A 23,846-nucleotide genomic window follows, 5' to 3' on the forward strand; every position below is an offset into this window, starting at 1 on the left:
TAATGAACTAGTCCACCAAGAGGAGGTGGTTTTATCAACGTTCGTTGTTTACACCTCGCCTCTGCGCGCTTACCTATAGGCTAAGACAAAGCAAGAGAACCAAAAGTAAAACAAAGTAGTGATTTTTGGAGGGTTGGGAATGAGATTTCCTCCTATTTAGGGACCAGGGCTCGAGACTCGAAATGAGTATGGCAAGTGCTTCTTGTCCCTGCTGTCGCGCTGTCAAGGTCAGCCGCGGTCTTCCAATTACAATTTTGCCATTTATTAACCTTTTTGAGTGAGGTGGGCATATCATTACAAACCGTTTAATTCTACTGGCGGTTGTATCCTTGAACCCTCCTTACAAAGTAATACTCTACGGGGGTTGGTGTGCTTGTTTAGCTGGAGCCTCCACCACAAGCTACCATACCCAAAATTTCCAAAGTTGTCTTTTTAATTCATCTAGAAAGGAGTAACCACAGATAAGGTTATATTTGGCTCCTGAATAGCTAGCAAATCAATTCCTGCCTAGCAATCCAGAAATAAGCTGTCCAGATTGTGACGAAAGTGTTCTCAAGGCTGATATATTTGCTATAAACAATACATCTTCCCCGCGTTCACAATGACCCCTCGACGACAAACAACAGCGATAACAGTTCAAAGAAACCACAGACTTACCCAAGACGCTTTTAATTCGCCGGTCTTGAATGAATTGAACCGGATAACGAGCCGATATCCGAAGAACCTAGGCATTTTGAGGTAGTTGTAATCCATATGGTTAGCGTCAGGACAAGTTAAAAAGTGTATTTAGCCGCGATAGATGGGGTGGAGGGCACTTATCCCCAGGAAAACTAGGGGGCTGTCCCCTCGCCATTTCTGGAGAGAGGACAACCTGGGTCGCCTATCAACTGACGCACCCATGTCTCCCGTCTGCATAAGCCTGCAGCTAGTCACTAAACTGAGACCTAGATCCGAACACCTGGTTAGACCGTCAGCCTTCCGGACAAGTACAAGACTTTGACTCCAACTCAAGATGGGTCCCGGAAAATTTTGCTTCTGGTCAGTTTAGGTTTTTTGTTTGGATATGTAGGGCAGTCTTCGCGGCAGCCAAGTCCAGGTCATGCAACCTTCGCATCGTCAAAATCTCCCGGCTAGACTTCGCACCCGCAACTTGCCGCAGGCCCGATGTAACCTGAACCTCCACATTGGGGCTACCAGATCACGCAACCAAGTCGAAGAACCCCACTCATGTCGCTTTAGTCGAAGAGGCCCGAGATCGTCACACACGTCTGCTCTCTCCGTAAAGGTATGGTATATGCACTGCCAACAAGGACTAGTTTTTCTTTTTTCGCCAAGACGTAGCGGCTTGACAAAGGGCAAAAAACATCCACAAAAACTCCCGAGGGGGGCGCAACTTTCATCCCAAAGGAATCGGCTGCGGTTGTGGCGTCCTATGCGTATTGGGACCGAGCCCACTGCGCAAGGTTAATGCAACTGGTCTAGACTCCAATTCAGAAATTGGTACAATGTGGACTATACAGATGTCTAGCCACATGCAGCCCTGGAGAATGAGTTGACGGATGTCAGATCAGGTTGAATGTACAATGAAGAGTCTGGGAAGAAACTGCGCGCAAACCGGGTACCGAGGATGTGACAAACGTGGCAGCGTGATATCAGTTCCAGCGAACATTTCCGTGTATTTGCCAAATGATTCCTGCTCACAAGTAGCTTGAAGCCGAGGCTTCAGCCCAGGTGATTCCGGCAGGATGAATCAATGACGATTTTGTGAAATGTTCAGGAGACTGATCGTGTAAGAGCCTCTATTGCATCCTTCCCAGTGCAGCCGCGGCCGATGTAATAGGTCACCTCAACAGAGGCGGCACAACATCGCCGTTTCTTCCAGTGCGAGGTGTAACCCTCTCACATCTGCTCGTGACTGGACATGTCCTCATCCGAACCAAGTTGTCTTCAATCTTGACCAAGGGCAGTCCATTGACGACCAGAGTACTCAACTCTAGGTGACGAAGCTGACGAGTGACCCTCAGACCAGAGGTTCTTACCAAACAGACTCATAGCAGCGCCAGTTGCCCACCGAAAAGGTGCCTAGACGTTCTCCCTGATGCCCTTCGGCTGTCGCCGGACCCACTCAGCTTCAGCGACCACTTTTCAGCGGCCTTGGGAAACGTCTGCAGGTATGGGCTGTAGCGTAGAAGGCGGGCGTGAACCGACTCGTGAGGTGCAAGACTTGTGAACCACGATAGAACTTAGGGTTAAGTTCCGAATCCCATTCCCTTGATGCGAGGGCCGGTCGGACGAGGCCGATTGTCACAGTAAAAGAGCCACACGCAGCAGTACATCGTAGACGCCTGATACAGGCACGAAGATGCGACGTTTACTGCGACAGTTGGTGCCGAGCCCAAGGCAAGAGGGCCCCACGAAGGAGCACATTCCTGACGGAACAATAGGAGACGGTAGACTGTGGGGGAGGCGAGGTGCAGAGGGTGGCAAGGTAGCCGAGAGAGCATTCGAAGATCTGATTGAATTGTGACCAGGAACAACCGCGTTTCGCGTCATGGATAAATAGCTTGGGTGCCGAACTGTTCAACAACCTGGCTGCGTTTCGATGATAAGGTGCCGTGGATGGTATGCAAGTCGCAACGGATTCGGGCAAGATGCTAAGCATTGCAGAGCTGAAATTTCCAGGAGATGATGCGTTGGTGTTTAGGAGTGAGTATCGAGTGGCAGGAGAAAACGCGCCACGATGTGTGCGGGATTTGAGAAGAGCCTAGAAATACGTCACAGTTTAAAGAGAACGCGTGAATTGAGCTTACATAACACACACGATATCACGTGTCTAGACATCGATTTTGACCAGAAACCAGGATTGCCCCCGCAACCCTGGTCAAACCTACCTAGGTAGGTACCTAGGTAGGCATGGAACCTCTGCAGGCGATTGATTGGTCATCACAATTGTGCCTTCCGTTTCCTGTCAGGCTGTTTGTTTGTCACTCACTCACTTTCGCCTCTAAAATCCATGGATCAAAACACAAGGAGTTTTCTTTGGTATTTTACTCCATCAACAACCATCTTAGGAAACATAAACAGAGTTTTTTTTTTTTTCAACCCAGTCCCGCTGCCATTGCTTTGAAATTCCCTACCCACCAACTTTGCACAAATGAGCCAAGATGGCACCCGAAAAGTCATCATTTGATGAACTCGTCGAGTCTCTAGTGGATCTTGGCACAAAGGCCTATGATCCTGCTCTGACAGCCACTTCAAAAGAGGATGCCAAGCTGCAGCTCAACAAATTCATTGAAAAGTAGGTCATATGAGATGATCATCATACATCACAAAGTCTGGTCTGACTGTCTGTATCTGCCGTTAAAGTTCAAGCACTGTTGCTATTGTCCCGGCTCTAAATACTTTGGTACGCCCTGGCCGGGTCCCGGAATGGCTCCGTCTAGAGTTCATGCGTTTACTGGCCGCTGTGCCTTTGAGGAGATATGGAGTTCGGGCCACTCTTGAGTTCATTTTTGCTGTGCATCCATTGAACGGCAGCAGCTCGCTTGAAAAGAAGCCCGATGGCGCAGCAAGGGGCCCTACAAAAATATCGCCCGAGGCCATGGCTTTGGCCTCTCGGCTGCTCTCCATACCTCCATCCTCGATTGATCCTGAGAGTTGGTTTTCCGGCATAGCTCCTCAGCTACTGGACATTCTTGATGGTCGAGATGGACTTGACCTTACAAAGGTCGCTGCGTATGTCATCGGCTTTGGCATCCTTGGCCGCAGGCAATTTGGTGCTCCAGGTAGGCATTTGATATCATATGTAAACTGAATACTGTGTGGGAAAAATCAGATTAACAATCACTCAGGAACGCCTGGCTGGCGCAGCTTCGTCGAGCCTCTACAAAAGACCATTAAGCCCGGGGCCCACCAAGTATCTTCAATGCAAAGCTCAGCACTGGAAAGCGGCGTGGTGGACCTCAGCAAGCCTTCAGTGCTGGTTTCTCCATCGGACCTATCCACAGCTTTACGCCGCCTCCAACATTTAGTAGTGCATCACCCTAATCCTGGCCTTTCGAGAAGATTGATCCAGCCTTTGTTACTAGCCCTTTGGGCCATTGTGGCTAGGGCAACTGACGGTGACAAATACGAGGAGGACTACCGTCGTCCAGCCAAGAACCTCCTGACTATCTACTTGAACGTCGCCAGCTCGCTTGACCCTATCGCTTGCATCATCGACAACCTTTTGTACAATGGTGAGCGCGAGAGGGACCGGCTGCTGTGGATTTACGATAGCCAAGAGGATGGTACGCTCCAACTCATTGTTCCCCGCCAGTTTGACGCCGAATCATTGGCAGTTGGCAAGATAAACCTTGAACAGGCAGAGGGCAAGGCCCAGCAGCTTGTTGCTTTAATCTCGTCAGCATTTACCGACGAGGTAATATCCTCGATTTTTCTGGACCTTTTCAACAAATGGGCCAAATCGAATCCTGATCCGCAGCAGCCAGCAATTCTCGTCAAAGCTGAGGAGAAGACCAACGATGATCCGCTCCAGGGCCTCCTTCGAGGCCAGGTGTTGCAGGAAATGATGCTTAAGCTTCAGGACAAGCTAGCCAGTCAACCGGGACACATACTGAAGCTGGTAGATGATCTGCTGTCTGACAAGGCCAAACTTAGTCATGATGAGGAAGTCCTCTCAGTTGCTTTGAGTCTGCTGAATCTAATTGCTACAACACCAAACTTCCAGCAGCGCAAGGTAGACCAGGAGCTCATTGAATCCATTGAAAGCTCGTTGGATAGATTGAGCAAGATGGCGATTGGAGAAAGCTCAACAACGGCAGCCAATATAGCGCGATACTTGAAGTACCGTGCTGAATTTGACGAACCCTCTGAGATGCAGCCCAGCCAGACAGATCGACAGCTTGAAGAGCGAAAGACATATGCACTTGCTGTATCGTACATTACGCAACCTGATTCCCCGGCACCCGTCAGGGTCGAGGGGCTCAACCTAATCCACGGTCTCATCTCGGCAAACAGCACCATTTTGGACATCCCGGCGGTTCTCGTACTCATGTCGTCACTGCTGGTGGAAAGTGATGAGTACATAAACCTAAGGGTCATCAAGATGTACATAGAGCTAGCCAACAGGCATCCAAAATCTGTCACACGCGAACTTATCGACCGATACGTAGATGCAAGCGAGATGGCGGCTGTCGACACGCGGCTCCGTTTTGGAGAGGCACTCATGCAAGTGGTTGAGCGACTGGGCGAGACCTTTGCTGGCGACACGGCGCAACAGGTCTGCCATGCTCTACTGATGCTGGCCGGTCGGCGAGGGCGCCGGCCAAAGACCGAGGCAAAGCAGGCCAGAGAAGAGAGACTCCGCAAGATGAAAGCTGAAAGGGGTGAGCTGGATGACGAACCTGACGAGAGAGATACCGCAGAGCTGTCGGAGCGACAACGTGCAGACAACGCTATTCTCAACAGTATTGTAGAAGGCTGGAGTAGCAAGAGGGGCGCGGAAGACGTTCGCATTCGAGGCTCCGCGCTGTCCATTTTGGCTATTGGAATCGAGACAAACATAGCCGGGATAGGTCCAGATTTGGTGTCATCTGCAGTTGATCTGAGCATGCAAGTCTTGGCGCTGGAGACGGAAGCTGAAAAGGGCATACTTCGACGTTCGGCAGTCCTCATCGTGCTGAGTTTTGTTCGAGCGCTGGATCAAGCCAAAGAGCACAAGAGACATCTTGGGTTCGGGCTGACGGACGAAAGTCGTGCGGATATAACACGGATCCTGGAGTATGTGGCTAGCACCGACAATGATGGCTTGGTCCAACAACATGCCCGGGATGTGGTACAGAGCCTTGAGAATTGGAGGATGAGATCACTCCTCCCCGCGGACACCGGAGCAATTAATCCAAGTGATAACGCCATCCGACTGGCTGGACTTGAGATTGGTTTGGGAAATATCCAGGTCAGCACCAACCAAACGACAAGGCGAGCAGTCATTGAAGAGATTGAATGATTCTCTCGCGAAGTAATAAGCTGCGATAGGTTGTCATGTTTTTGTGTGTGTGCAACTATTCTGCCATTGTTGCTGTAAGGTTCAAGCAGGGCCGGATCTCCGACTTTAAGCTCAATACTCGAAAGAGGTTAATCAATCATACTTCCAGAGTAGTCGCACTTTGCGAAGCAAGAAAAGCAAACTTTGAGAGCCCAAGCTTGATTCAGTGCAAACCCGTCGATCGCTCTGGATACAGTAGACATCTTGTTGAAGGCATCAAATCAGTGTGACTGACAGGACTAAAAAAAACCATTTAGCTAGAGACCAAGGAGTGGCAGAATGTTCGCTACAATAATCGTCTGTTGTTGAGTCTATCTCTTCATCCCCAGAACGGCTACTACCGAATATCCGAAAAACACAACCATCAGGTCTTGGGTCTTTTTGTTACATCGGCACATATTGGATCTGCATTCACAAGAGAACAGCAAGCACGAAAGCGAAAACGATCATGAAACGCCTCAAAAAAAAATATTTCACATCCCAAAACGTGTATCTACAACAAAAAAGACAACAAAGCTATCCCGATAAGAGTATAGAGGGGCCCCTCTTTTGTGTGTGCCCTCCAAAAGACCCACTCAACAACATCCAGTCCCATATCCGCAAATAAGCCATACCCGTTCCTGTGGTTGTTGTCATCATCTGCTTTACAAGAGGAGAAGACCGGCGGCGAACAGAGCCACGATTGAGGTGGAAACACCGAAGGGCTGGATGGAGGCACCTCCGTTGGAGGGGCTGCTGGTGCGGCCGCCGTTGGTGGTGCCATCTGTAAATGCGAACAAAAAGAAGCAAGTCAGCAAAACTGTGCATGGGTGGGGGAATAAGAGAAATACCATGTATCTTGTTGGATAAAAGGATGAAAATAACTTACCGCTTCCCTTGGAGTCCTTCATCTTGTTGCAAACGTCCATGAGGGTCGAGTTGGACTGGAGGGACTTGAGCTTCTCGTCGATCTTGGTAGCCTTCTTCTTGAAGTCATCGATCTTGGTCTGGTTGTTCTTGAACTTGGCATCGAGGAAGGTCTGGTTGCTGGCTTTTGAGACCATCATCTCCATACCCTTCATCTGGATGCAGGTCATCTTGTCCGTCTCCCCGGCGCAGAAGGCGGTCAGGGTGGTGTTCTTCTGCAGGGTCTCAAGGGTGGCCTTGCGCTCCTCGGCCTTCTTCTTGAGATCGTCGGCCCTGGTGGCGTTGTTCTTGGTCACCTCGTTCAGAAGGGTGTCGTTGCCAGCGATCTTCTCCAGTTGCTCCAGGCGGTGCATCTCATTGCACTGCTGCTTCTCCATGCGTTCGGCGGCGATCTTGCCGCACTCGGTCACCAGGGTCGAGTTGCTCTGGTAAGTCTTGAGCTCGGTCTCGGCCTTCTTGGCCTTGTCCTTGATGGCGTCGGCCCTGGTCGCATTGTTCCTGGTGATCTTGTTCAGGAGCGTCTCGTTGGCGGCGATCTTCTCAAGGCCCTCAAGCTTGAACATCTTGTTGCACGTGGCCATGATGCCCCCCTTGCCGTCCTTCTTGTCGCCGCCCATGCCGCCGCCGCCCATGCCGCCGGACATATCCATGCCGGACATATCAGACATGTCGGGCTGTGCAGCGGTGGTGCCGGCAATGGCGAGGAGGACGATGCTGATCAACTTCATTTTGACTGTTTTGTTTTCTGTTGTCGTTTTGGGATGAGGAAAGCTTGAATGAAACGAAAAAAAAGAGGTTTGATAAAAGGTAACAGTAGATAAAAACCGGGCCGGCGGTATATAAAAGAATCGAAGGAAACAAAAAAGAAAACGAGGCGAAAAAAAAAAGGTTGGTTTGGTTGTTTTATCTAAGAAAACTGGGATGATGAGTGGGATGGAATAAGCTCCTGGGAAAAAGTTGAACAGAGGTCAGGAGACCATGATATATACTCATCCGAGGACAAGCAGCTTAGGGTGTGGAAGCGCGGGAGAAGTACAGACTCCATCTCTACCTCTCTAAGACTTGCCTCTTTTTTTGCTCCTTCGTCTCACTAGATCAGGCCGGGATACCTGGTCCTAGGCATTGGGGCCGTCCCTGTTCCCTGTGCGTGGTAAAAAGCGAGCGGGGACGCGACCTCCTCCGCCCCCAGTCAGGTCATCGGCAAAAAGTTCATGGCCTCCCCGACCAAAACGGCTTCACTCAAAGAAGACGTTTGTTGCTGTTTCACTATCATGCAGAACAGGGGTCCCGCTTGGTGGCGGGGATGAGTACGTAAACCCCGACTCTGGTAACTGGTTCTCATTTCTTCAACTCGCGAACGAAGATGTGCGTTCTCCCCCGCAAGCCGATAGGGCCACTATTATTCGGGGGGGGATGGATAGTCAGAAAACTTGCATGGTACATGTTGGCGCTTTGTTTTTTTTCTCTCTCTCTCTCTCTGATTTGCATACACAAGTCAGTTGTTGACCTACCAAATCGGAGCTTCTTCCTTGTTCGTTCCCACATGGTAAATGAACTCCTTTTTCTTTGAGAAACAAAAAAAGAAAATTTAAATTACAGCAATGCGTTCCGTGGAGAAACGAGAAGGAAAGAGCATACTTCATGGTACAGAGGTCTAGGAAAGAGAATAGTTGTTGTCATGACTGCATGTCTTCTGGGTGGGATTAGAGCAAAGAAAGAAAGAAAGAAAGAAAAAGTTTACTATTGGTACGGTGTCACCCAACGCGCCCCATGCGGACCGACTACGACGTAACTAGCGTAGGACCCTCCGATGCCAAACCATAGGAAGCTCTTGTTGCCCTTCAAAACCAGAAGATCTATCTATGATCGACGAATGTTCCCCTGTTGGTTGACCCCCAAAAAAAAAACCTAGGTTGTATACGTACGTCGTAGTAGTGGTAAGTGGGTGGGTTTTGTACTGTACCATTCTGTTTGTTAATAGCAGGTCTTGGCGCTACAATTTTCTGGAAGGTGGGCACCACGAGAGGGTCGGGAAATACTATTGGTAGATAAAAGTAACAAAGATAAAATAGAAAAAAAAAGTTCTTTTTTTTAGTTCTCTCTAAAAAGCGAGCGAGGGTTAAAGCCGGCGGCAGCCAATGCCACCACGTATGCGGGTAGGGTTGCTAAAGTTGGGTCATTTGTCAGGGATATGCTTGGGGGAGAACGCACCTTTGATGTGCAGTAGCTTATCTCCTTTTACGTCTTCATTGTGCCTACGGAAAATGCGATAAAAAGGACCGCCGACCCGACGACTGTCAGCTCCTCTAAGCTAACCACTGGTTCGTGTCCACGTCGGGGAAAAATTCACACGCGGGTTGCTAGGCAAGTCGGCTTTTTTTTTTTTTTTTTTTTTTTTTTTTTTTTTTTTTTTTTTTTTTTTTTTTTTTTTTTTGCTGATCAACGTTTCACTATCTGATACCTCCTTACCAAGGGGAAGGAATGTGGGCGACGTCACAGAAAGAAAAAGAGAAGTAAACGTTAGCAAACATGCTGCAAGCTGCATGCAGCAAAGCATGGGCCAAAAACAAAAAAAAGCTAGGGTGGCGGTAGGTGAAAGACGACAGTAGTGGATCTCAAGGAGCAAAGCTGCGAGTGGAGGGTTTCAGCGCCAAGACATCATCCCACTCTGGGGTCTATGCGGGGGTTTCCATGTCAGGGGCGATCCCGGATGACAGCTGGGATTATGCTTTTGAACTACGGGTCTGGGTCCTGTAACAAGTACCGGTTACTATAACCTTAGGTAAAGTAGGTAGGTAGGTAGGTAAGGTAATGTACTGCATGCAAGTAAAGTGTTTGGGTGGAGGAGAGAAACAACTTCAACAAATGAATGACACGGCTCAAATTCTCCAACGGCCCGTCGGGAAGCTTTTTTTTTTTTTTTTTTTTTTCTTTCTTTTTTGTCTTTTATCTTTTTTACTAGTATACTATATGTCAAGCTCATTGGAAACAGCCGGAAGAAAAATTAGCCTAATGGATTATACATGTCAAGCTTTTTTGCACGATAGTATATTTATTTAGAAGAGAACTAACAACAGGAGCCATCTTCTAGTCTAGAGAAAACAAGGGCGAATCACAAAACCCACTTACATTGCATTCTCCTTTTTTTTTGTATCGTACACAACCAAAAAAACACACCGAAGCTCTACGATCATCGTAGGCCAAGCATCTATCATTAGAAGAATTGTGATGTGACTTGACCAATGCTTGGGCGCAAATGGTAAATCGGCTGTGGGGATTTGGAGGGACCAACTTATATCACGCTTTCGATATAACATAACTCTACTATGTATACGTATGTGCTGTTGTTTACTGCACAGGTTTGTGTCCCTACAGCTGTTGCTGCACCTTACCATGCTGCTTACGTAGTATACTATGAGTAGTGCTAATTATGGGACACGTACCCATTGGATGTCAGTCGAGTCAATGCCGCGCCAAGTCCCACAGAATCTCTCTCGCCCAACCAAATACAGTAATAGTCCAACAGCAACAACAAAAATGAAACCCCACCTTTTTTTATCTATTCCAGGCTGCTCCTTAACTTATCCACCTTTCGGCCGATGTCTTTTTCAATGGCATGACCGAAATGCTGCCAGTGAAATAGCATTACAGAGTATATAGTACATTTATGCCATTGCGCAACTTTGGGCTCAAGAGGTGAACGCCGCCGGTGGTTTTGTTTTAGCTCCATCTCTACCTTTTTTGATGCAGGCTACTGTGAACCCAGTATTGTCTCCAAATGACGTATTGCCCAGCTCTGAAGGGCTTTTCTTTCTTTCTTTTTTTTTTTTTAACTATGTCGAACACGAAATACCTATTCATAACTTCATGAGGCAGCGCGACCGGAAAAACTTCCGGGAAGTGAAAATCAATTTGCTCCTTGGGTAGGTATCCCATGCCTCGCAACAGAACGACCCGACAAAGACATATTTCTTGGCGCATTGTGGGAGCGTTGGTAATGTACCACTGGTAAGGATTTACCCCGGTCAGATCTCAACCACTGAGTAGGAACCTTCATCCAGAAAATACAGTCATGAGAAACAGAGGGACGACTTCGTGTCAAGATGCTGTTTCTTTGAAAAAAAAAAAAAAAAAAAAAAAAAAAAAAAAAAAAAAAAAAAGGGGGGGGGGAGATATGATATTACCCAGAGAATAAAGAAAGAAAGATAAAAAGAGAGAAAGAGGGGTGGATACAGTAGAAGAAGCAAAGAATAAGAAGAAAAAAAAACTACCTTCGAGCCGGTGTGTTGTTCGACAACAAAGGGCAAACAGATCACCCGGCACGCTCCGAACAGGCGCGTAAAACAATACACAAAAAGTTTCAGCTGCCCTTGCAACGCGCCCGCAAGGTCACGGGCCCACGCACGCGAGAGAGCGCGAAGAACCCGCCAACAGTTATAGAGTATTGTCCTAGATGGAGAAAAATGTCAAACGCTGTGGTTTGATGCCACGCACCGAGAAAGAAAATCCACCATTGAGACTACCAAGTGGGAAGTGCTTGGAAAGGGGGGGCTACAAAACCGATCTAGAATACTACGCTGTAGTCTGGATCTAGTCCAGAACTAGAACTAGTCTAGACTGTAACTAGTAACTAAGACGCCCCCGTACTTACCGGCCGGTACATACTCAACCTGGAAACAAAAGCCGATCGTTTTCTTCGCTGTCAAAAGAAAAAAAGCCATCAGAGAACCAAGGTGAAGAAAATAAAATGGAGCCTCCGGATTGCAATGACCATCAGTTTGTGCGACTAGTGTTAGGTAGGCATGTATGTACGGGGCTATCTATGGCTCACAGCTGACGGAACAACAAACAAAAGTGCGACAAACATGAGAGGCTTGCTTGCCACCCGCCCCGAACCAACCCACTTCCCGAAGTCTTATCGGGTTTTCTGACCGTTAGGCTTGTCGATGATGCGGCCCGTGTGCGTATTCCCCGAATAGGCGATTTGCTTTTTTTCATTCGTTATTACTGTAGAATAGACAAGGAATAAACCGGTGTGGGCTTTTTTTTTTTTAACCCCGTTGGTCTGGGCTCTTGCAGGTCGTCAACATCAGACGCCTTGCACACGAGACTGAAATCCAAAACCCACGTCTTCTAACTACTCCGTAGGTAGCTTGCTGGATTTACCTCCAAGTTCGGTTCAACATACTCCAATCAATCTCTGTTGAGAACCGTTCATGGAAACCTTTTGTCGACGCACTGTTCCGAGTCGTGATCACGGGGTCCCGGGGTTGCACATTTCATGGTCCAGAATGCTTTTCCGCTTTCTTCCATGGAACGAAGCTTTTTTTTTTTTCTCGAAGGCTTTATCGTCGTCTCTGACAGAGCTTCTTGCATAACTATGCCACGTGCGGTTCGGGACTTGACTTGGTGGGTATTATTAATGATGGTGCAAATGGACTATAGGAACTAATCTAGTAAAGAAAAAAACCAAGGTCAGTTTGTTGAAGATTTCACTTTGCGAGTCAGTTGGTTCGATTTTCAGTTTCAATCGTGATACCTTTGAGTGTTTCCAAATATGTCCCATCCGAGTAAAATTTCTGACGAGCACACCTATGGATGTAAGTCAACTCAAAGTATATGTCATCAAGAATACTCCGGAATGAGCTGCCAACCGCTGGTCGCATCGAGATTCCTCATGCGCAAAACCCTCCGTTTCTTGTTTGCCTATTAATCAATGCCATGATCTCCCCAAGGGATCGGTATCAGGTTGAGCAACCAATTGAATGACTTAAAACACAGTCAGCCTGCCGCCGTTGAACAAATAGCCAAAGATAAAGTGCCATTCGATGAACATAAACTTTTACCAGGTAATATCACATGCTGGCAGCATCACCCAGGTACACTCAAGTCCAACTTTCCAAAAACCTTTACCCGTATCTCTGGAATTAGACTAGTACTGATGGCCATATCCCAGACAGCAATAATCGAACAGGGGTGATGCAAAATGACTGTAGATCAGACCGGACAAGCGTTGAAGAGATGCAAGACCAGCCGTGAATATTGGGAGAATGAATCTGAACAAAAGATGACACATATATAGGCCGACGAATTGAACCATTATTGCCATCTCAAAGATCGACACGATGACCGTTCGCATCCATGGCGAGATACAGAAGCAGACTATGCTCAGATGGCAGACCTTGGTTCCACGGGTGATGCACCAAATATGCTGCTGGTCTCATCTTCCAGTGGCGGTACATCACCGCCTCGTTTTCCCGATATCTGGCTCTCCCCTTGTTGCCGCAGCACGGAGAGTCCGGGCCGAGGACTAACACCACGCGCAACTTGTTGATTATTTTGGGGACCCGCGCTGCGTAGCTCCCAACTACCGGAACGTTCGTGCCGGATGCCGCCTTGGGTAACCTGTACGTCACGGTCGTTTTCTCTCTTCTCCTCGCCCCGGAAGCCACCGGATGTAAAAAAGCCACCTGGGCCATGTGCTTGCGTCTGATTTCTGCGACTGAGCCTAAGACCGCCAAGAAGGGCTACCATGACTGTCAAAATCGCCATGAGGGCTAGGGCGGAAACGGCACCAATAACCCCTGCTACTGCCAGGCTCATATTTCCACTTGATGTTACTGATACACTCACGCCGTCAAGTCCGGATGTAGCAGCCTTATTGCCAGGGCAAAATGTTGCCCCATGACCACAAGCAGCACACCACAGCTGCCACGTCGGCATGGCTATCCGGTCCATCGCCTCCATGAAGTCGGTATATCTCATCCGCCATTCGGCATTGCTCCTACCAAAAAGAGGATATGCCACGAATGGTGCGCTATCTTCCGAGCCGTTGCGATACAAGAAGCGCACCAAAAGGTCTTCTTGTTGAGGTTGTTGGCCATCCTGAGGTGCACTGCCTCCAGCTGTGAAAGTTTCAAAAACTATTGCTGCCCCGGGGTTGGGGAGAGCCTCAAAGACTTGTTTGCTGTTACCGTTAACGAGCCCAGTGAGTGAAAACAATGATATAAGGGGTTCGTGAGAGCCAAAGATCAAGGTAAGCTTGCTTCTTTGAAGGCTTGAATGCATCGAGATCGAATCATTGCTGGATGCCCTGATTTGCGAGGAAATCCTTGTGGCGATTGTCTTGCCGCCGATGGCGCGAATCTGGTCGTTTGGCTCTGTACCGCTTACAGTTAGGTTGCCGTGGAGCTGTTGTTGCTGTCGAGCGGCATATTTCTCGAGGCTGTCAATATCTGCCCGCGGGATGATGGTCTGCGTGACATTGTCGTGGGTATAATTGTATCGGACAAAGTCGTAAACATCGTAAGCATTACCGAAATAGTCGTATGCTAAATCTGAGCCGCTCTTGAACAGGCCCGAGGATTCTAACAAACTTTCCCGAAACTTGTTGAAGAGAGACTGCGAGTCTTCTCTGAGCTTCTTCATTTCTGTATTCCTGACAATATCCAGTTCTGAGTGAGTTTTGGAGGGACAATCCTGGTAGCCCTGGGTCCTGAAGATGGAAAGAAGTAAAGTTAGTAGCCCCAGTAGTGCTGACTTCCAGACATGATCGTACAATTTCCCGAGAGAAGCTTACCAGACCGATTCAGAACTCAACATTGACGAAGCTTGTACTCTAGGGTACTGATAACCATTGAGTGGGAATTCGACAACAGAATTGTTGGCAAGCCTTGCGACCGCAGCACCTCCCGCAATGCCGGCCATGGTTCCCGTGACAGGAGGATACAGTCCTTGCATGAAGGCGATGGCACTCGAGGAAACGTAGGCATCGTCACTGGAAACTACGCTAATCTTGGTGGAATCCAGAGAATCTGCATCGAGACTCGATATACGGTGTGGACTCCCGGTGCTGTCAGATGTTCCACTGCTCAAGTATCGGGCGCGGAAGTAAGCACCTTGGGCCAACATTTGCTGGGCTCCAAGCGGTGTGAGAACCGGACTGCCGAGGGCAACAAGAGGCTGCCGTTCGCCGTGGTAGATGTAGGCGACTGAGGACCATACGATCTCTTCCGAGGATGTCGACTGCGCCAAGACACCGACCGCTAGGGCGCACAAGCTCAATGAAAGTGCCATATTGGTCTAGCCGATGGAAGACCAAGGCAATCGAACTGTGAAGTACGGGGCAGAAATATCCACCAAGAGCGGATTGGGATTTGATCAGCCAGCAAAATGGCAAAGAGTATCTAAGAAGATAACAACTATGCCAAGCAGCGCAGGTTGGTTCAACCTAGCTAGAAAGAGAAGTATGCGCGACATAATGAACAAGAGCTTTCAAAAAGGAGCGAGAGCAAGCGGCGAGCTGCCCTCTACTTACGTCGGCCGCATGTGACCGGCGCTATGGAAGCTCTGTCCCAACGCATGCGATCTTGCTGCAAGTCGTAGTGTAGCATTATGGCGTATATGTCCTTGGCGCGCTGATGCCGACCGTCCGCGGTCCAGACTGTGCCAGTCAAAGAGGTCCGTCATTGAGGGTTCATGAAGAGGGCAAGCTGAAAAAGGTGGTGACAAGTAGCTTGAGGCAACCTGCAAGCTTACCAGGTAAAGAACGCTTTTGGCCAATGGACAACCTGCAATTCTGCGAGTTTCGCATAAGCTGCCAATCAGAAGCTTCGAGCTCAAGATCTAAGAAAACTAGGAGGGTACCACCTGTAGATAGCTAGGTAGCTACCTACCTTGGTACTTACTTATTGTACTTGCCTTATCTATCTGGTCACCCTACCCACCAATACCACTATACCTCTACCTACCTACCTGCCTTACCTACCCCGCCATCGCAGGTCAGTTGTACTTGCCCAAATCAAAGCTGCCTTGTTGCATCCATTTGCAGCCCTTCATAGAAAGAAGTACCATACCAGGTAGTAAAGAAGTGAAAAGGATGTTTCTGTGCTGACATTAAATCGCTGTACCCCTTGCGACACCCACTTTGAGGCGGAGATCATCGCTTATGTCGTCGATCTTGATGGTCACGCGTCCCAAGCCCACCTATTATTGACCAGGTCTAATATCATCAAGTTGACCATTTTTATTTTTATTCTTTTTATCATTTGTTCATCGCCAGGTAATAGTCTTTGTTCCAAACCGGGCAAAATCATCATCTCATTCGGGAATCGCGCAAATTTCAATAACCAGACCTAGTTCTAGAGTGTCTGTTTTAAACGAAAGCGAAGGCCTACTAAAAACCGTACTGAGCTGACCCCATCACCCGTCCAAGGGAGGGTGGCACGACAGGGCTGGGCAAAATGACGTCGAGGTGCGCTTTTGACCGCAACTTTTTCATGTGCCAAAAGGGCGCATGCAAGGGATGACGCCCGCCGCACCGCGCGGGACCGCACTAAAACCCAACGACCGGCAATGTCGTTGTACTAGCATCCCGAAAGTCTGGGCCAGCGCCAGTAGGATGCGGAGTCAGTACACTTGAGTAAACGGCAACGTTCTATAAAGATGTGAGTGACGACTCTTTAAAATTGATGGATGGCTTGCCAAGTGAACTAGATACGACTGTCAAGTCCTTGTAAGCGAGATTCCCATACCAGAGAAGACAACCTCGTTTTCAGGTTGAGATGAAAATGGGAGGAAACAGTCTATCACAGAAAAGAAACCCGATCGCGCCCTTTCCGTTTTTCATGTCCACCCCAAAACCCTCACAACACTGATATCCTTTGGCCAAGTCATGAAAAGAAAAACACCGCCAAATTCCTCCAGTATCATCTCAGAACTAGGTCGAGTTGTAGGGAATCTCGGCAGGTGACTGCGTAGACTCTACTTCTGACCCTGACCCAGGCCTTGGCCTTGGCCTTGGTTGTTGCCGCCAGAAGCTGCCGCCGAAGCGTTGGTGTTCTTGTCGGCTGCCGACTGAGCACGGCTGGCGAAGCCGCCGTCATTGTTGCCCGTCTGGTTGAAGGTCTTGTCCTATAGAACGGTTGAGAGTTTGTCAGATCCATTCATTGGAGAACAACGATCCCCCTTGGTCATGCCTAGAAGTTGCTTACCGAAGAGGACTGGATGCGAGAAGCATCGTTCTTGCTCATTTGGTTCGAGTTGCCCGACATTGTGGTGGTTGATCAAAAGATTGATTGGAATTGATGAGATGAGTGGTATTGGTTGATACTGATTGGTATGTATTTCGGTTGGTGTGTAGATGTGTTGTGGTGAGAAGAGAGAACGAATGCCATCCAAGGCGTCTACAACGTCGCCTTTTATAGACCTTTCCCCAGAGTCGTTGCCACCAGTTGATTGTTTGTCATATTTGCTTTCTGTTGGTTCCCCCTCGACTGTTTGACAGACAATTACCCCGTTTTAATTTCAAAGAAATGAAAGACACGGTTCCCCGCGCGCAAACAAACATGCAATCGTCTGTAACAGAGAGGCCTCCGACCAATAGCAGCAGTCAAACGTCGTCATGGAAGCGTGTTTGCCGCAAAGACAAACCTGACGCCTGCTGGCTGGTGATGTAATTCACTTCTAGATAGATACACAGTGTCATGATTGAGAGCAAGTTGCTTTGGTAATCTGTTTGATGTCAATCGTACCTTGGTTAACTATTGGTTGCCTGCTTGCAACAAACAGCAAGATCTGCCTGGCGGACACACAATGCTTTGATTACCCGCTCATCCAATGGATCAGGGGAAATTGGGACATGTCTACCACGTCCAGCGGCAGCAGAAGTCGCTGTGTACTATACCTTGGATGTGAGTGGGCGACAAGTCAGTTCTCCGGTCCGTAAAAACCAAAGAGCCATTACTCAGTCCGTTCGACAGCCGCCCAAGTGATCGTCTCAACCGCCGCCTTCACCTCATCCATGCTTTCAGCCATGATATGCATGTCTATCCGCCCCGCGGCCCGCATCTCGTCCAGCTCCCGACTCCTGTTCAGCACCTTTTGCAAACACGTCGAGACGCCTTGCGTCCTAGCGAGACCGCCCAGAGCCTCCTCGAGATCCTCGACTTTGAGGGCCGGATCCCCCAGCCCCAGAACGACGTGGACCGTGGCCTGGGAACGGGACCCGGCCATCTTCTCGGTCTTGATGGATTTTATAGACGCCTTGATGGCCGCCGCGGCCCCGAGGTCGACGACCAACCCGCCGCAGCCCTGGTACACCTCGGCGACGGTGCCTTGGACCTGCGGGCGGCCAGTGCGCTCGCATCCGAAGCAGCGCCGGCCGCTCTCTAGTACGTCCTGATAGACGGGGCCGAAGCCGCCCTTGGAGCGCAGCTTGCGCAGCCACGTCTGTATCTCCCCGCCGGCCTGCCGCCGGTCCCACTCGGCGTCCATGATGTCGTGCCCGGCCATGGTGACAAAGTCGTACGCGAGGAACCAGAACAGCCGCTCGACGTGGCCACTTACGAGGAACTCGGGCTCCGTCTGGACGGCGTGCTGACCCAGGGACAAGGAGGCCTCGTCGTTGTTCTCTAGATGTTCGCTTTTCCAAGTCGCTGTCGTCGTCATCATCGCCGGTGCGCTGTTGTTGTTGCCGGCTTGCGACTCCGACTCGTACCGCCCAGTCGCCCAGAGCCTGTCCAGAGGACCGTCGGGTTGCGAAGTTGCAACTATAATTCTTTCCACAGGCAAGCCCATCCTTCGGGCAACGAATGCTGCTATTATGTCCCAGTCGGTCGTAGGTATGCCGAAACTGACCTTGTCCCTCCCAAACTTTAACGAAGGTACCTTTCTTGCTATTTGAAAATAAACATAAAAGTATGACGCTATTCCCGCGAGCGTCCGAGGCCAGCTTCCGCACAGCAGCGTTTCAAGATCTTGCACGGAACCTGTTTTGCTCTCTCGAGCCAACTGCCTAGCAATTTGCTGTTCAGGTGTATATGATGTCAGGAAAAAGATCTATATAGTGCAAATGAGAGAAGTGTTGCATACCTTGGTATCTTGACTTGAGGCACTCTTCATGCCAATGACATGCACATTGGTCCCCGAAATATCTGGGCTTTCAGAGGTACCCGTAGACGGCGTCTCAGTTGACGGCTGAAGCGACACAAACGAGACGTTTCGTCTTCCCCGAAACGCCTGTCCAGCCGCAAAGCCAACGTCTCCAGCCAGCCCATCAATGACAGTAACATGATGTTTTTCTAGATACACTTGGTGAGCCACTAGGAACAAACGCTAAGACACGCCTTTAGACAAACCCGGGCGGGCTAGGGCAGCAGAGCTTTTTCTTCTCCCTTCTCCCTGCTCCTTTGCTACTGTGTTCTACTCACCTTGGCCTGCTAGGCTCATGTTTTCCTTTTCGAGAAAATAATCCAAGAACACACCCAAGGCCTTCAGTCCGAATCCGTCATGAAGACCTCCCGGGCCGTGGTAAAGCTCCGCCAGGTATAGCCCATGATGTTGGTCAACTCTGGTCACGGGCGCAAACGACGCATTCGGAAGACCCGCCAAGCTGGCGTCGACGATCTGGCCGAGGTGCTCGGCGGGTATCTCAACCGGAGAAATAAAGATTGAAAAGATTGCCAGGGCGACATCGCGAAACGAGAGATCCTTCCATTTCGTAAGGTCTGACAGGGAGAGCTTGGGCGTGCCCTCGGGGAGGTAGAAACCACCGTCCGAGGACAGAGAGTTCAAGACGGTGTCTTGGAAGCGGAACTGACATGGCTCGCTGTCAGCTCGTGGAATAGAAGACGAAATGAGAATTTATGGCGGCAACATGGCGCGGTAGGATGGTTGCATACACCAATGTCTTCACCTCGAGTGCTCAAGTATCGCTGAGAATCGCTATGAGTCACGGTGTTGGTCCGGTAAGCCGAGGATGGCGAAACAGCCTCCTCATCGGCGTCGTACACGGACAATGGCATCGCTCATGGAGGCGACAGCAGTGACTTATAACATCCGAATAAAATGAAAGAAAAAGAAAAAAAGAAACAGAAGAAAAAAAAAAGTCGGTCAACGGATGACGTAGACAGACGCGTCCGTCAAGCCGAAGCCAAGAGAGGGGCAGTGGTTACGCGTGAAAAGACCAGGACAAACTAGACCGGGTATAGATCACGATATATCGGTAGAGACCAAAAACGAACCCGAGCGCGTCGAAGGTGGAGTGTAGTAGTAATAAAAAGAGAGATTATTACACTTCTGCTAATGCGTATAATCAATCAAAAGTCAGGATAGGATGTGCCGCAGAGCTAACCAGGTAGGGCAAGCCGCAAGAGTCAAGCACAACCTGAAAATGAGCACCGTGGGGTGAGAACACATAGCAGTCGCCCAAGAAGATAGAGGAATGGGAGGGGGAGTCGGCAAAGCGGAAACGGAGATTCAAAGTTGGGACAAAAAAGAATTGTGGCCCACGCTATGCTCAATCCGTAACTGAATCTACATGATTTTGGTGATGCAATGTGCTGCCCCATTGCGGGTTGGCCCCCACGATGACTACCTATAATAGAGTACAAGCAGATATTGTGCTGGCTCGGACCCAGTTATAGTAGTAGTTGTACTTGTGTTCCTGTCAGAGCTGAGAGACAACCTAAGGGCGTAATGATGTAATGCTCATCATGAGAAGAAATCGTTACCGAAAATGCAGATCGCTGACTGGTTCCTCCGTGAATGCTAGCCGAGAAACTCTGGGCACCCACGCGAGGCCCATAACGAAACTGACAAGGATAAAACTGAATGAATGGTAGAACATGAATAAGAACATAGGTCAGTGTCGCGAAAGGCCAAGGTCGAATGCGACAAGTGGGCCAGGTTGGCTCAGCACTATGGGGACCTGTGACAATGTCTCTCAGCAAGTACCCGTGTGGCTTGTGATTAAAAAGAATAATAAATCAAAATGAGGTCAATGGTACGACCCGATTCAGTCAAGGTGGTCGCAAAGGTTGTAGAAAACCATAATCTTAGTTATGGATATTAAGAATACCATCGTTCATGGGTAAGGGGAGCAAATAGGTGGAGACCGGGAGGACGCGAGACGAAATGGACACAAAACAATCATCACCCCCAACGTGGAGTGAGTTTGCCTGCAGCCACGTTTCCACGTTTCACGGTCTTGGACGAGTAATGTAAAACCTGCTTTCACTTGCGCAATGACTTGAGCAAAGGCGCAATCCGTGATCTCTTACTCAATCCCACCCTGTAAGTAGCCTTGCCAACATGACTTCCAATTCCACTGCAGCTGGCTGCCTCCTTTTTGATTGGCTCGGCTGAGACCAATGGCTTCACAAGCTTTTCGTCCTTGATCTCCTCCTCGGTTTTGTTCGTCTGTATATTCGCATGTGCGGCTTCAATTGCAGGTAGCTTTTCCTTGCGCCCACTTTTTTGTAGGGAACATCCGTCACTTGTGCCCAGGTCCTCTTGCGCATCGGGTTCGCTCGACTCCTTCTTCTGGCGGTCCTTGGAATCGTCGCCCGTGTTTCTACTTCTGCCATTGATGTTGACATGTGAACGAGGAGTGTCGTCAGCAAATCCTTCAACCCCAAGAGGATTGTTCTCTAATGTGGCAACTGGAGTATTAGTTGACGTATCATCAACTTTAGCTGCAGACTTTTTGGGTCTCCCTCTTTTCCTTTTGGGCTTTGCATCGAGTGTCTCAGCGGTCTGCAGTATTGGAGTATCCTCCTTCTGGAAGAAGGGCGTATCTCCATTACCGACTGCTGGTTCAGTCTCGGCAGGTAGAGTGGAAGATTCTGAAGGCTTTAGTATCTCCTTTTTCTTGCGGCCCCTTTTCTTCTGCGTCTGTACCGAAGGTTCCTGTGCAACTATAGGCTCTTCCGGTGGTGCCTCTTGACCAGAAGAGATTAAAATAGGATTCACGCTCCGCCCGGTTTCTTGCATAGGTACATCCTCTTGTCTTGCAGGTGGGTTTGTAGCATTGACGACGGGAGCAGGATTCTCTTGCAGCTGTGGCAGCTGAAAGCCCCCAGGAGGTGGTTGCGTATCAGGAAGAGATTCAAGAGCTGATGACCTCGGGCGCGAAGAACGCAGAGCGGATGGACTGTGACTAGTTGTGTCGTCATGTGCTCCAAGCTCATTGTCATCAGCGCCTCTAAATTTCCGTTTTTTAGCGGATCTTGTGGCAGTGCCTGAGATAATGTCCGGTGATGATGTTGGCTGATTGTGTGTTAGTAAGTATAATTGCGCAGCATGAGAGAAAGGCCTCAAACTTACTATTGCGGTTGACTTCCTCTTCCGTCCTCGGTTACTCGACGTAGATGGAGGAGGCATTGGGATTTCAGTGGAAGGTAAGTCGCTGTTTTCGGCTGTCCGGCGAGCTGAAGAGCCCGCATATGCGCTCGGTGTCGCCGCAGCTTCTGTGGCATCGCCACTGGATCTACTTGAGTCTTTTCCGCCTTTTGTAGTCACTGGAAGCGCCAGCGATGAGCTATCCATAGCCTCCGCTGAATCCGAATCTCCAGATAGGTTGAAAATCCGATATGCTTGCTTGTCACTGGAGCTCAAACCTTGGGACAAATTGACCTCAATTCGAGTATCATTCTGTGTATCTGCAAGCTGCGTTTCGGTCACCAGGCCGCTGGAATGACCTCGAGTGCGCTTAGCATTGACGGGAGTTGGGTGGCTCCTATCGTCGCTGACGGGAACAGTGATCAAGTTTACACTGTCCGGACTAAGGGCTTCTGTCGAAGAATCCTGTACTTGACGTGAGGCGTATTTCCCAACGCCTGTTGTAGGTCTCTTCAAGGCCGACATGGTTGTAGATCCAACTTGGTTCATAGTTGTTGGAATATTCACTGATACAAGGCTGTTCATAGTTGTTGCCCCGATCAAGAAGGTCTGGTCATCATGCCCCGCTCGCTTGTCGACTGGTGTTGCTGATGAATGAGGTTCCGGATCAGCATATCTGCTGTCTTCAAAATCAACCGATTGGTGAGAGATCTTCCTTCGCTTGCCGTACACTTTGGTAACCGAAGCTGGAGCAGCCTTCCGTGCACTTTTGCGCTCTGGTACAATGGCCTCTGGGCTGATGGGAATGTCCCAGATGTCGACGTCAATTTCCGACTCGCGACCCGGCCTCCCCGGAGTGGTAACCTGCGTCCAAGCAGAGCTTTGTTCGGCGTTTGCCACATGGGCTGTTTTACTGCGAGCTACTTTTGCCATGGTGGGGTCGGTAATTGAAGAACGAGTGTTCGGGGTAGTGTCAACAAGGCCAGGATTAAGCCCTGGATCGTTATCTCCCTGGCGTTGCCTCAAGGGCTCTGTGCTTCCGTTCTGATTATGCTCATCGTAGATTCTTTGAAAGAAAGATGGGTCTGTAGAGCCGCTCCGAGATGGTGCGGGTGACGCGTCAGGTCGATCTACAGATTTACCCAGGGCATCTTGAGCTGACCCTGGTGCCACCGGGCTTTTGACAGGACTGAGATCACTGCCTTCATCATCAGAGTCTTGTATCACATGGCGCGCCATGGTCTAGATTTTGTCATGATGGTGGCAAATGCGATCCCCCCCTGGATTTGTAGTTGAGGCGTGGGTGGCGAATATCAAGGCGCGTCTGGATTAGATTGATGGGTGGGGTGCTTCCAGATCTAACATCGCGCTTGGACGCTTGGATCGCAGGCCATGATGGCGCGAGATCACGTGATCGTTACTCCTTGCATCAAGCCACCGATTTCCTAGCCTTGTGATCGGGCGGCTAGGATCTGTTCGGTTTCTCCCGCCCTCTCATTTGCTTCAGTTTTTCTTCTTCGTCATTTTTATTTCTTTGTGCTCAAACTAATTGACACATCGACTTTGATCATCTATTCGTTTCTTGTCGCGTTGGCAAATTATTTCTATGATATGGTTAAAGATGATAACGCGTTTCATTCTTTCAAGTCATGTTTCCATGCTTATATGTTGACCAAGATTAGAATTATGCAATTACTAATATCCTAACACTCCTGATCGCCGGTGACCCAAGATAGACCTGTATGACCCAGCTGAAAAAAAAGGAAAACAAAGT

The 23,846-nt window shown here is 49.3% G+C and overlaps 6 protein-coding genes across 6 annotated transcripts; 1 reads left to right on the forward strand and 5 right to left on the reverse strand.

Annotated features, from left to right (window-relative positions):
* Positions 1–3,164: 3,164 nt before the first annotated feature.
* Positions 3,165–6,183, forward strand: PgNI_07044 (uncharacterized protein; the record flags this gene model as incomplete). The annotated part of the gene is made up of 3 exons (XM_031127061.1): positions 3,165–3,298; positions 3,367–3,785; positions 3,852–6,183. The coding sequence occupies 3 exons, from the start codon at positions 3,165–3,167 to the stop codon at positions 6,005–6,007; spliced, it is 2,709 nt and encodes a 902-aa protein (XP_030980660.1). The 3' UTR covers positions 6,008–6,183.
* A 316-nt stretch (positions 6,184–6,499) lies between these two features.
* PgNI_07045 (uncharacterized protein) lies at positions 6,500–8,037 on the reverse strand. Its single transcript, XM_031127062.1, has 2 exons — positions 6,915–8,037; positions 6,500–6,809 (listed from the first exon to the last, which is right to left on the reverse strand). The coding sequence occupies exons 1-2, from the start codon at positions 7,678–7,680 to the stop codon at positions 6,691–6,693; spliced, it is 885 nt and encodes a 294-aa protein (XP_030981013.1). The 5' UTR covers positions 7,681–8,037; the 3' UTR covers positions 6,500–6,690.
* Positions 8,038–13,120: 5,083 nt separating this feature from the next.
* On the reverse strand, positions 13,121–15,028 carry PgNI_07046 (uncharacterized protein; the record flags this gene model as incomplete). The annotated part of the gene is made up of 2 exons (XM_031127063.1): positions 13,121–14,447; positions 14,532–15,028. The coding sequence occupies 2 exons, from the start codon at positions 15,026–15,028 to the stop codon at positions 13,121–13,123; spliced, it is 1,824 nt and encodes a 607-aa protein (XP_030980658.1).
* A 1,686-nt stretch (positions 15,029–16,714) lies between these two features.
* Positions 16,715–17,004, reverse strand: PgNI_07047 (uncharacterized protein; the record flags this gene model as incomplete). Its single annotated transcript, XM_031127064.1, has 2 exons — positions 16,715–16,864; positions 16,945–17,004. The coding sequence occupies 2 exons, from the start codon at positions 17,002–17,004 to the stop codon at positions 16,715–16,717; spliced, it is 210 nt and encodes a 69-aa protein (XP_030981302.1).
* Positions 17,005–17,692: 688 nt separating this feature from the next.
* On the reverse strand, positions 17,693–19,782 carry PgNI_07048 (uncharacterized protein; the record flags this gene model as incomplete). The annotated part of the gene is made up of 4 exons (XM_031127065.1): positions 19,633–19,782; positions 19,162–19,546; positions 18,824–19,032; positions 17,693–18,790 (listed from the first exon to the last, which is right to left on the reverse strand). Exons 1-4 carry the CDS (start codon positions 19,753–19,755, stop codon positions 17,693–17,695), a joined length of 1,815 nt encoding a protein of 604 aa, XP_030981375.1. The 5' UTR covers positions 19,756–19,782.
* Positions 19,783–20,811: 1,029 nt separating this feature from the next.
* PgNI_07049 (uncharacterized protein) lies at positions 20,812–23,311 on the reverse strand (the record flags this gene model as incomplete). Its single annotated transcript, XM_031127066.1, has 2 exons — positions 20,812–22,000; positions 22,058–23,311. The coding sequence occupies 2 exons, from the start codon at positions 23,309–23,311 to the stop codon at positions 20,966–20,968; spliced, it is 2,289 nt and encodes a 762-aa protein (XP_030981376.1). The 3' UTR covers positions 20,812–20,965.
* Positions 23,312–23,846: the final 535 nt, after the last annotated feature.

Source organism: Pyricularia grisea (genome assembly GCF_004355905.1).
Source record: "Pyricularia grisea strain NI907 chromosome Unknown Pyricularia_grisea_NI907_Scaffold_4, whole genome shotgun sequence".
Classification (NCBI taxonomy): Eukaryota; Fungi; Ascomycota; class Sordariomycetes; order Magnaporthales; family Pyriculariaceae; genus Pyricularia; species Pyricularia grisea.